Here is a 12,633-nt window from a genome sequence, read left to right on the forward strand (position 1 = left end):
AATATATCACATTACTATGACATCGATACAATTCACATTCGTCTATCCAGTGATCTCAAATTGGGTTAAACTCATAAACCAGCTTCCCAGAGTCCTGCTGTAAACTTATAGCTCAAACCGAAGTAGAGGCCACCTGAGGTCTCTTTTATGACGATGCAAGTGTTTTGCCAATTGAGTTTGAAAAGGTGAGAAGTGACTGAATCCGACTGGTAGGCCAGTGTTTTCCAGGTGAACAAAGCTAAGTGTGCTAAATGAAGTAATTTGTGCTTAAGAGTTTAAACAGTTCGGCAGTCTGGAGTTTTGTTTTGATACACGAGCATCTGGTTTTCAGAACTGTGTGCACAGTTCCAGTTTCATTGTGTGTATGCAACGGAGAAAAACAAAAAAATGTAAATCACAAAAACAAAACAATTAGATCTTTTAAAGGCATATGGCCTCAATTTTGTAGCCTTGGTTTTAATGTTATTTCAACCTTTAAAGTGAGTCTGTTTCTGCTATTTTAGCCAAAGATGGGGAAATATTTTCACTGCTCTCCTAAAAAGGTCCAATTTGTAAGAGTGTTGATTTGAGTCTCAGTTCATCTGGTCAAATACTGACGCTTTGGGATTGTAGGTCAGGTCGGCCAAGTTGAAATGAGACCCAAAAATCAACTCTCTTACAAATTTGACCTATTACTCATGAATCTCAGTGTAATATAACTGTAAAATTACATAATACTTTTCCTCTTTTCTCCCCGTACCTGTCCCACATCTCCAACATCATCCAACAGTAAAGAGAAATAAAAACAAAGGGCATGCAGGAGGTTTTTAACTTTAAAACTTTGTTTCAGAAATTCAATGTAACTGTATATACACTTTACAATAGCATGTAGCCTGACGGCTAACAAAGATGTCTTAAAACATTTTAAATACATCTTCAGCACAAATAGCAATTCTTGCAAGTAAAATGGCTTAACGGATATTGAAAAAAAAATTCATTAACACGATTGCTCTTTTCTGCAGAAAAAGTGCCATGATTAAAATTTAATTCAGGACTTTCCCACAAAGCAAGCTGTATTCTCTACATGCTAAGTTTAACAGTTCAGTAACATTGCGCTAAACTAAACATACAGATATTTGTAAGAAAAAAAAAAACACTCCATCTGAAGTAAAGTTAAATCTTCATTAATACATTTAAAAAGTAGATATGACATGCCTTTTGAAATCAAAAATACAAAAGATTTTCCTTACTTTAAGGATTTTTTAAACATGAAGCTGCATGTATTGTACAACACTCAGTGTACAATAAACTGGTAATGCACATAAAAATGAGCTGGATGAAAAGTATCAAATGCCTCCCACCGATCCTTCAGAAACGAGCCACGACTGATCGTTATACATAATCACACAGCCCTCTGAGGAGACGAGCACGCCCGGGCTACATCACACTCTAAAAGGTGAGGCTTGCATACTAATAGCTGGCAGTCAGGATGGCGAGAGGTCATGGGGAGGGGGGTAGGGAGGGGGCTACCATGGTGGGACCTCGAGACATGTTTCCTCTTCCATGCACATTGTTCTCGCCTCCTCTTTGACATGTGAACGACAGACGCGAGCTGCCGTCGCTCCTCATCGATTTGATCGAGAACACAACAAGGAATTTTCGGAAAGACACGCAAGACGTCGCCCCATGTACAATTTTACATTCATAGTCTGGACATGTGTACTCATAACATTATGTCTGAGTAAACACCATTGTGCCCTGTAACAATTTTACTTGAATACAAACTAATTCTAATTTCTGGAGAGCTCCCAACTTCTGGTGAACGAAGGCAAAGACGGGCAGACGCTGAACAGGACCTGCGTTAAAGTGAGCAGCGGGGATTGTTTGGGCTGGGAACACGAGGAATCACCTGGCAAATTTATTCATGAGGGGGGAGTACAACTCAAAGGAATCACAGTACACGACACATACGGCACACTGAAAGTAAGAAGGGCAGGGCGGGTGTCTCCAGGTTTCAGTATCTGCAGAGCTTTGAGGTCTGATTGTCTTTTTCCATCAGCGTTTTGGTGGGGGCGAGAGCGGGGAGGGGAGTGGGAGTGGACTTGTGGGGAGAGGAATCATATGGCACTGTACAGGCAACCCAGACAAATCCAAACACATTTGCTTTAACATCTTCAACATAAAATGCACTTCTGATTTAAAACCGTACTGAAACGAGTTCAACGACGCATGCCAAATTATCACGGAGATTCAAGTCAACTCTTGGGGAGTTTGGGTTTGGGACAGAAGACAGCAGTGTATGGCTGATTTTGAGCTTTCTGTCTTGTAAATGATGCCGACACAACATCTACATTTCTGCCAACTATTTGTCTCAAATCAAGTTGAAACAACGGAGGAGTAAAATGTCAGTTTGGCTTGAGTGTCCGGGCAGATACACATTCATATAGTTACCATTCTTTAACACAATGCTTTAAACATATAAAGACAAAAAAAAAAAAAAAAAGTAAAAAGTATGAAACAGGAAGAGGAAGAGGAGCAGTCAGTGGAGCTGTGACTGTTAAAACAGTATGTTGCTGGTGCCAGATATGGCTGGTACAGGGTCTGGCCATAAATTTCTACCACGGGCAGACTTCATGACACACTGGCAGAGATGTGCTACATTAGTCATAATGCTACCGACATAGCCATCAACTTACACAACTAAAAGAAACAGAGCTCTGATTTAGCCAGAATACTTGATTAGGAGTAAAAGACAATACTGATTAGAGACAAATGACAAATCAAATACCATTATTAAAGAAAGGCTAACGTTGACACGTGTCACTTTGAAAATGAATGCCCTCAAACCTTTACAATATGTCAGATTTACAAGTAAGAAGATTCTTAATCCTAACATTTAATTAAGGAGCCACGTTGTGTCCACAGTGAAGCCAACACACCGATTTAAACCTTTATTTGTTAGAACAAACTATACTTAAAGTCCTGGATTAACTCCATTTTATGACTACGCAGTGGACTGTCATCATTAATATGCACCCATGTTCTCATAATAGGAAAAAGGCTTACAATAAAACTTACATGACCCCTTTTAAAATATCATATCTTACAAACAGAAGTAAAACATTTTGAAACGCTATATTTTTTTTCCTTTTTTTTTTTTAAAACAATGAAACACCAGTTTTACCAGAAAAAAACTGCAACCAACAATAGAAACTTGACTAGGCTACGGAGGAATGCATATGATTTCAAAGGCTACAGATTGTAGGTTTGCCAAACACCAAATCAGTGAGAGTGTGTGTGTGTGTGTGTGTGGCTAGGAGTAAACATACACACATGCACAGATTGATTTACAGGCCAGTCATTCCTGCTGAAAATGGTCTGTAGCCACAGAGTGTCGTTATTCATCAGTGTCAACAGCGTGAGCACCAGGGGGATGGTTTGGGTTCAGGGACTCGGTCGGGGGTGGAGTTCCTCTTTACCAGGTGGCGTTTTCATATCCACTAAACCAGCACCAAGACTTCAGAATTTAGTGTGGAGACGATATCCGGCTCCACAGCGGGAGAGTCACTCAAAAAGAGGAGTTTACCTGGGCTTGTTCATAGTGTGTGTGATTTCATCTTTATATAGTAGATTTTTAGAAAATTTCGCCCAGACCTTTAAAAACGTTTTTCTTTTGAAGTTTTTCTTTTTTAAAAAGCAACGGTGGATTTAAAAACAAAAAGAAAGAGGAAAAAAAAAAAAGGCTAAAACTTTAACAGTAATGGCAATGTTGTAGTTTGTAATCCAAAGAGGGGCTTTTTACACGCGTGTCGTTTTCAGTCTTTTCCTGTCGTCCCGTTCTGAGAGACTGCGGTCCAGTTCAATCGGGGGGCAACAGGTCGTGAAGTCGGAACCTCTCCCGAACGTGCGGCCGCACATCCTCGTTCTGATGAGTTCAGCAGGCAGGAGAAACCAGGACAGGAGGGGAATAAAAGAATAAATTAGATTTACTGAAGAAAGTTAAATATTTTGCTTATGTGGCTGCTGTAAAAGATCCAACAATAGCAGGTAAAGACATCTTACCATCTCAACCAACTTCTCCAGGAAGGGCACCAGCTTCAGCAGCTCGTTGTCATTCTTGTCCATGAACCAGCTCTCTATGGGAATCCCATTGGACAACTGTTGGGATTAAAAAAAAACCCATTAGTTACCACATATTGTATTTTTAACTAAACTCAAATGTGCCGTAATGAAAGAAGTGAAATCAAAACTCCTCAGAATGATTAATAAACCAGGGTTTCCCACAGCGTGAGACAGTGTAGCTGCGTGAGACAGTGTCGGAAGAAATTATTATCACCTTAATAAAATCTGGTAGAAAAGCAGATGAGCTATGGCAGACAGTGACTGCCGCATAAATAATGAGTGAAGGGGTTCGTTTAAAGACTCATCTGGTAAACAAATTGATGACAGATGAGATGCGTCAGTATCTGCCTGATTCAGCTCAGCAGGTTACAATGATTCATCAATCATATCCTATGATTAATCAGGAGCCACACGCTGCAGTCAGGAAAGAAGAAATCTTGGACTATTTTACATTGAGATTACGGCTGTGACCAACATTTATTTTCAAAATTAATCAATTAGTCAATTACTGACGTCTTTAAATTGCTTCTTTTGTCCAACCTACAGACTAAAACCCAAAGACTCATTTAAAATCAGAAATGACAACAAAAAGACGGAAATCCTCACATTTAAGAGGGTGAAACCACCAAAATAGTTGGTAACTTATTTCCTTTCTATCAGTTAACCGCTCCATTTGAGAGACATTACAGCCAAAAGGTTCATTCAGTCACAATCAAGTTGTGATGTGTGAAAACAACGTGTTATTAAAGTTATTTAAAATAAAAAAGACACTTTTGTTCTGAAACTGAAATAAGTTTTCCTTTGTTGATGAAACTGAAGCTTGTTGATAACCAGCTGCAGAAAACATAACACTGCTGGTTTAGCGTTTGGTTTTCACCTGGTATGCAAAGGCTTGTGGTGAATTGTCGATGATGATGGTCTTTGACAGATCTCTGCCCAAGATGTTGAGGTCTTTGATGTAGTTTCCCTGGACACAGACACAATGCTCACGAAACAACCTGTGTCTAAAGTTACAGCAGGGAATGAGAGGAAAGAGGGACGAGAGAGAGAGAGAGAAAAATCAATCAGTGACAAGGTCAGAGCAATCAATAATTCAGAAAAAACACAACACTGACACCTCAACAGCAGCACACGTCAACACTAATGCTACATACAGCTTCTGATTTTGTTGTGTAATTATAACAGGAAACACGCCGTACCTCACTAGCTGCTTTTTAGGATCCAAGATGTTGAGCAGTTTGTCTGCATACACCTTTTTAGAGGCTGTGAACAGGATGATCTGGGAAAGAGAGACAATAAGGTTAACTTTCAAATCTGATGCCATGAAGATGGATTATCGGAGTAGACGGGGTTATTTTTACCTCGTAGATTTGAGACATACGTTCCAGAAACTCTCTGAAGAACGGCCTCAGGCGCACATACACCTGCACACGACAACACACCACTGGTAAGTAAACATTCACCATCAACACTGACACACACAGACATCTGGATCACACATCATAAAAGTTATTTTGTCCACTGAACTGAACATTTTTTCCAACTGTTTGACACCTTTCCTGTACAAATAGGACGATATCGCCCTCTAGTGGCGTCATGGAGTAAACAAGGGGAAACGTTCCTCTCAGTCAGAACTTACCTGGTAAATGACATCTTGAAAGAGGACAGGGAAGGTAAGTGCTGCATCCTCCAGCTCATTTAAACTGCAGTGAACCAAAGTTTCATCCTAATGACCCAAACAGAGAAAAATAGTAAGAAACTGTGTGACATCTTTCAAAACGTTTATTAAGAGAGTTTAAATAATCATTAAAAAAAATAAGGAAGGGAAAAAATAATGTGTTATTATATGTTCAGACTGACCAGGTCTAGGACCAGAGAGAACTCAGGCGTGCTGCGTGTCTTCAGCGGCAGGGCCGGCTTACGTGTGAGCTGCTCTTCTGTCAGCGGAGGGACGTGCTTGATGAAGAAATACCTACAAATCAAAGACACCACACGTACTTTAAGTCAAGTTAAACACCAGTATTCTATGCAAAGTGGAAAACTTACAAACTGGTTGTGTAGAGGCTGTCTTAAGTCTTCGTTACCTTTATCTTAACTTTCCTGCCTTTATAACCACGTATGAGATACAAGACGGAGCACTGAGTGTCGGCAAAAACAATCGTAAAACAACTGTGTTGCTCTGCCGTCCGCTTGTTTATTCACGCTACAGAAAGTTTTGCAATAAATCTCTACTTCCTGTTTGTCTAAGGGTAGCTATGGGAGCCGCACAGGATCACAAATATCCACGAGTCAAAATATCACAACAATTATTCAACTATACTTCTCAAGATCATAAATGGTGCTTTTAGGATATGCAGCCACATGAGACAACAGCCAGGAAGATTTATCAGCTATTGTCTAAGAGTGTCCATTGTTGTAGGCTCAGATGTCAGATTGGTGGTCTGGATATCATCGGCCTTAACTTAAGTTTTGACCTCATTGAATCAAATGTCTCATCGTGCTAAAAACAACGCCCTCATTTTGCAAAAGCTTTCCACATCATCAACAGTCTGGTTCTGTTGTCTCTTCAGTGGCGTCCGGCTGTAAGACTAAGCCTTTTATGATTGTCGTGTTTTACTCACGGGTCAAACACCTCCCAGTCTTCCTCATAGGACGCCTCTGGTGGTACTGTAGTGGGGGGAGCGTCAACGTACGTCATCTCTGGACTGGAGCCTGGAGCTTGAACCACAACAAGAACAAGATGAGAAACAGAAGCAGCACTATAAGCAGAGCCAGCAATTGTCACTTACTCCATGATTACCTACAAATGAAGTAAGACTCTTAATGTTTAAGACCCACATGCTCTCAGCTGCGTTATCTACCTGTGAGGGGCGGCAGGTCAGGATCGGCCTCGAGGCCTCCTTCCACTACGGTGGGTGACACCTCGGGGATGTGCGGAGGTCGCAGAGGTGGCAGCTGTGATACACTAGAGTAGAAGTTAGTGGGGGCACACACTTCCTGTGTGGATGTGGCTGTGCTGGTGGGCGTCTCTACAGGCTGCTCCATCTCCAGCTGCTTGACTATCTCCTCAGCCTCCAATGCCTGGTCTGGAGAGTCTGAACCAGAAGAGGCTGAAAAACAAATGCAAAGAGGGGTCATCTGAGTTCAGCATCATCCTGTAACAACTGACACAGTGGAACAACAGATTATTATGAAATGAAACACGCTGCTGGGGCTTTTATAAATGCAGATTTCACTAATATACGCTTTATTTTAACAGCACAGACACACTGTAGGCTTGAACCCCGTCTCTGTTTACGGTGCTACCCATGAATCATGGGTAATAGCTTCATCCAGGTGTGTTTACCATTTTTAGCTGGTGAGAAGAAGTTGAAAACAGGGGAGAAGATGGTCCCGAGAAGGGTGGTTCTGGGCGGGCTGGTGGGCACATCGACGGCCGTCGTCTCCTCCAGGCTGCCATTGGGCTTCTCCTTACTCCTGTCATGATTGGTTGCTTCTGCAGAGGTGAAGTAACACGTTTAGTTGCCAGAGAAATAAATAATTAAGACTAACTTTTTTTCTTGTTTCATTGAGTACCACTCACGTCCATTAAGTGAGCCTCTCCTGCCAACCCTGCTGATAGTCTTGCGAGGGGTGTTGGTGTTTGGGGTGGTGGAGGTGATCAGGTTGTTGTCCACATCACAGTGGAGGCGTGTCTTCTTGGCTGGGCTCTCCTGCGGCACCTTAAGGAGACAAGACATCAGGCAAACAAGTGTTAAACAATAAAAACAGTCAACTTAAACAAAAAAAAGCCCTGAAGTCTGTGTGATTTGGGGCTCTCTCAGATGAAGGAGGACACATCCACCAGTGGAAGATTTAAAGCTTAAGTGACAAAGACAGGCCGTGTCAAAAAATCTGAACTGGACAACAAATTTAAGACTAAATTCACACATAATCTTTATCTACAGATGAACCAACTGGAACATGGCAGGGCTACAACTAATGATTACTTTCAACTTTGAGTATTTTCTCAATTATTTTGTGGTACTTTAGTGGTGCTCAGTGTTTCCCAAAGCCCAAGATGTAGTCAAAGGTTTAGTTTTGACCATGAACCAAAAATATTTGGTTTACTTCCATAGAGAAGTAAAGACACGTGAAAATATGTGAATTTAAGACGATGTAATCAGAATTTGTTAAGGACTTAAACTAAAGCTACAGATCGACACGGGGGAAAGAAACTCAAGGTTTAAGCTCCCAGTCTTAAACCGGGACTTAAAGAGTAAGACGAAATGACTACATTATCTAAAAACATCAAACAGCTTGTGTCTTTGCAGAGGAAAACCTTCTCTGAGCCGAGTTGACTTTTCCACTTGTTACTACGTCCTGTCCCAGCACACCAGCTCTGCGAGCCAGCAGCTAAAATTAGAGCCGAGTCCGACTTCTCAGACAAGCTGCTGCATTCCAGCAGACATTTCTTGGGAAACATGACACTCTGCACCAAGAAACGCTGTATTTAACTCAGCAACCTGGAGAGCACAGGGCTAAAAAAACGTTTTAAAAACAGAGAGATGCAAAACAGTCGACGTGAGACTGTTAAACCAAAACACACCGAGAGGAAGAAGCTCAGCTACAATACATCAGTGCTCCCAGAAGGGGCACCACACTCAAATGAATTAGAAAGCAGGGTCATCTGATGTGATCACAGGAGTCGTTACCTTGACAGCATTTCCTCTGATGAACTTCTTGATGGTCGAGAACAAGCCCCGCCCGCCGCTAGTAGGAGTGTCCTCTTCTACTTCGGAGTGCCTCCGCTTGGTACGGGATGGGCGGCTCGCCAGGCTCGGGTTCGGCTGCTGAGACGCTTTACGCATTCTCAGCCTCATTGTTTGAGCAGTCACATGTAAGGCTGTTTCACAAAAATCAGACGTGGGGAGAGATGACAGAAACAGAAACAGAAACAGAAAGAAAGTCAGTATGACTGCACAGTCGAGGAAACAGAAAGCAGATATTTAACTGTTGAGGTGGATGAACAGGTTGTTGTTACAGTCTCCACTGGTCTCACTTTTATAACGGATACGTCTGGGGGTTGTATCTATCTGTAGTCGGGTAACACTGGTGCATTTTCTGCCAACATCTGGATGCATTCAAGATCCCATTTCACTTACATCACAGTGGATCCCGGCAGCCACAGCTGGCTTTACTTCTAGTCGTACAGTAAAGGAAGAAAAACATTGCCCAGGATGTAACTATACACACTCACTCTCAAGTACTGCCTGTTATTAGCTATGTGCACACGAGATCAATGTTTCAGTCAAGACAACAAAGTACAGTAACTGAAAAATAACCTAGACGTGGACAAAGATTTTCAAATGTGACCGATCTGAACTAAAAACACATCTGAAGGAAATAATTCCTTATTTTCTATAAATGAGGGATTTCATTGTTTGCCATCGTGAACGCACAAACTCTTCACAGTGAACATGAATTGTCAGTCGAGTGTGCCAGCCCCCTCTGCGCTTACGTAACGGCAGCTGGCTGAAAATGTGTCCGGACATATCCGCAACCTGTCAGGATCCCTGAACGCACAATAGCACCCTCTCAAAACACACTGTACATCTCAAACACTGTACATCTCCTTCACTACATCTGCAGTGCATTCACAGGGGGTGTATCCATGAACGCACCAGAGGTGTACGTGCTGTTGCTCAATCGTGCTCACACAAAAAACCCAACAGGCGCCTGAAGAGTGTCAGAGTACATGGTAACATTAAAGTAAGAGGCAGGCGGGAGAAAGTGGGACAAGCCTCAAAGTTGTGACGGCTCAGAGTATCAAATAAACCGGCAGATCTAAGACGGCGAATCTGCATGAATTTCAACGTACTAGTTTGAGGAGGATTCGCTTCCTGACGTTATAATCACGTCGAACATAGAGGCTGCTTTTAAACACCTGCTAGGAAAGAGTTTACACAACGATAATCCAGTTTCTCAATAGTCACATTTTCTGAGATGGTTTTAGAAAATGCCAAGATTGCACGTGTACTCCTGAGATTTAAAGATTAAGTCGACAAACCATCAGTGAATGCTCGTGTAGCATCACACAGGACTTTCACCCTTAATGTACAATGAAAACACTTAGCCTACAGTGTGGATGTAGTCATCACAGTGCTGACAGTGTGCTTCATACATCGATTCATTATGCCCGTGTGAAGTAACTCTGACAAGATTACATTAGTGTTCCAGCTCGGGGTTGCACAGATCAGAAAGTCAGCACTGCTGATGTTCTCCTTGTTACCGCTGGTTGTCTCTGCTGATGCAATGTCTGTGTATATTTGGTAAACATCCTCATGATGTATAACAATCCCCCCTCTTTGTACCTGATGCCCCAAGAGCTCAAGATGTCACCAGAAATGAACCCTGAAATCTCATGTGGAAACATCCTCCACCATGATCTTCACTGTAATGTCATTAACTTAACTCATCATATATTTTTTAGAGGTGTTGCGCCAATAAACACTTCTTTATTATAATATTTTTTTTAACCAAGTGCTACTCTCAATCTTAACTTTCTTCCCACGCCTGCTCATATGCAATGCGTGTGTTACTACAACACATCAGGGTTTTTTTTTTCTTCCTGTTGCTGCTAAATAGAAATCAAAATGAAGTGTCTGTTATATTTAGCCATTGTGTGATCAAACTTCGCCACGGCTCGCATGGCAACAACACCATAGCTCCTAAACATCCTCCTTTCCAGGCAATCGCCCACTAACCAAGGATCCTGCACACAGCTAGGTACGAGCCACTGAGCGGGAAATAAGAACATGCATGCCACTGAGACTGTATGAGCGAGCTAGCAGACGCTAGCCGTGGAAACAGTGAGGGAGCCAGCGAGGCCCCTCGGCAGCCTGTCCGCTCTAAAATTTACTCCCAGGCTAACGTTAGCCGACTGGCACCAGAAGTGGCTGAAGCATGTATTATATATATACAAAAATAAGTGAAAAATGAATTAAGTTAGAGGCCACAGCTAGTCCGGTTGTCTCACTCATGGCCAAATCAGCGTTTGCAGAAGTTGCACTACATAATCACGACAACCAAGCTTCCCTGCTAAAACGAGCGGCTAGCCAGATGAAGCTAATGCTAGCATTACGAACTACAGGAGGTCGTGTGCTAGGCGTTAGGGGTTATGAATGTGTGCAACATTGCTTTGTTCACGTAAAGTTATTTCAACACTGTCATATTGTACAAACAGTGAACGTTAGATTGTTAATACAAGTCAGTATTTATGTTAGTCTGTAAACGTACACGTTAGCTTTTCAACACGACAAGCCCGAGCAGGCTAACTTACCGCTAGCAAACCAGTGCGGCATCGTAAGTTGAGCAAAATAACAATAAAATGATGAACTTATGTGCGGAACATTATTTAGCTACATGCCGTGAAGATTGCCGAGTGGTGTGACTAGACTGTCTCCTCAAACTGTTCGACGTTGCATCGTTAATGTTTGCGTTGTTTGTGAGTGAAACTCGTCAGACATCGTTAATCACAACAGCTATCTATCGATACATGGTAACGGCATCCAAATGATCTGTTGATCCGGTCAACGATAACTTAATCCAACAATGTAGATAGTGGGATTTCATTCATCGGCTGTGGTTAGGTTATATAAAGTAATCTGGCTCTATGCCTATTGTGTAGTAATTAAATGGTAAATCTGAGTTGGCTAGCTAATGTAAGCCTAGCAAAGTTCTGTTGTGGAATGCCAATTGGGAAGACGTTAGCCTCAGTGCAAGCTAGCACATAGTTGTTAGCTGCCTGACGGCAGTTAGCTGGATGCTCATTGTTTAAACAAGATACAAACAATTGCACTTTGAATGTTTAATACGCCAGTAGGAATTTGTTGAGTGGTCTGAGTACAAAGAGGAGAATTAAGCGAAAATTAGCTAAGGCGTCGAGTCAACCGGGAATTAGTCATGTCCATGGTAGGCCGTGTTTTAGCTCCCCTCAGCTATTTAACTTAGCATAGCACAGCTAGCTTAGCGTTAACCCTACCTAGCCTTCTTGGGAAAAAACTGCTTCGGGCTAACAGATGTGCACAGGCAAGGAAGGGAAATATTTATCCTGTCGTTAGCCAACATTACATAAACCGCAAACCAAATTGTAACAAATACACGGAACAAGGTTGGTTAACGTTATCGACTTACTTTACGGTGATCCGCAGTGTCTGGAGATAACGACTCAACACCGATCAACCATCACAACAAGAGGCAGCGGGTGTTTTTCTTGATCTGGTCCGACTTTTTTCTTCTGTATACATCTACTCAAGGTCCGTCTCCGAAATGACACATCGTTGTGTTACCAGGCGCCATTTCCCGCCTCTGCTCGGTCTCTCCGAGGCAGATACCCGTATGGGACACAGACACACCCCCTTACCTCTCAACAACAGCAGCCAGTCTGCAGCGAGCAGCCCGCCCGCCTCTGAGCTTCCTCTTCTTTACAAACACTGACTGTTTAAAATGTCAACAACACACTGGACGTTTAGGATTTTCTTTCAAGTGCAC

At 42.2% G+C, this 12,633-nt stretch overlaps 1 protein-coding gene across 2 annotated transcripts; it reads right to left on the reverse strand.

Annotated features, from left to right (window-relative positions):
* Positions 1–794: 794 nt before the first annotated feature.
* ctdspl2b (CTD (carboxy-terminal domain, RNA polymerase II, polypeptide A) small phosphatase like 2b) lies at positions 795–12,538 on the reverse strand. Of its 2 annotated transcripts, none has more exons than XM_084353343.1 (13): positions 12,277–12,538; positions 8,796–8,986; positions 7,685–7,823; positions 7,448–7,597; positions 6,963–7,211; positions 6,723–6,819; positions 5,962–6,073; positions 5,741–5,827; positions 5,463–5,525; positions 5,301–5,380; positions 4,979–5,105; positions 4,042–4,137; positions 795–3,904 (listed from the first exon to the last, which is right to left on the reverse strand). In XM_084353343.1, the coding sequence occupies exons 2-13, from the start codon at positions 8,961–8,963 to the stop codon at positions 3,839–3,841; spliced, it is 1,434 nt and encodes a 477-aa protein (XP_084209469.1). In that variant the 5' UTR covers positions 8,964–8,986; positions 12,277–12,538; the 3' UTR covers positions 795–3,838. The 2 variants fall into 2 exon arrangements, with proteins under 2 accessions (XP_084209469.1, XP_084209468.1); XM_084353342.1 differs by lacking the exon at positions 12,277–12,538 and adding an exon at positions 11,423–11,527.
* Positions 12,539–12,633: the final 95 nt, after the last annotated feature.

This window comes from Pagrus pagrus, assembly GCF_965226575.1.
Source record: "Pagrus pagrus genome assembly, chromosome: 1".
NCBI classification, from domain to species: Eukaryota; Metazoa; Chordata; class Actinopteri; order Spariformes; family Sparidae; genus Pagrus; species Pagrus pagrus.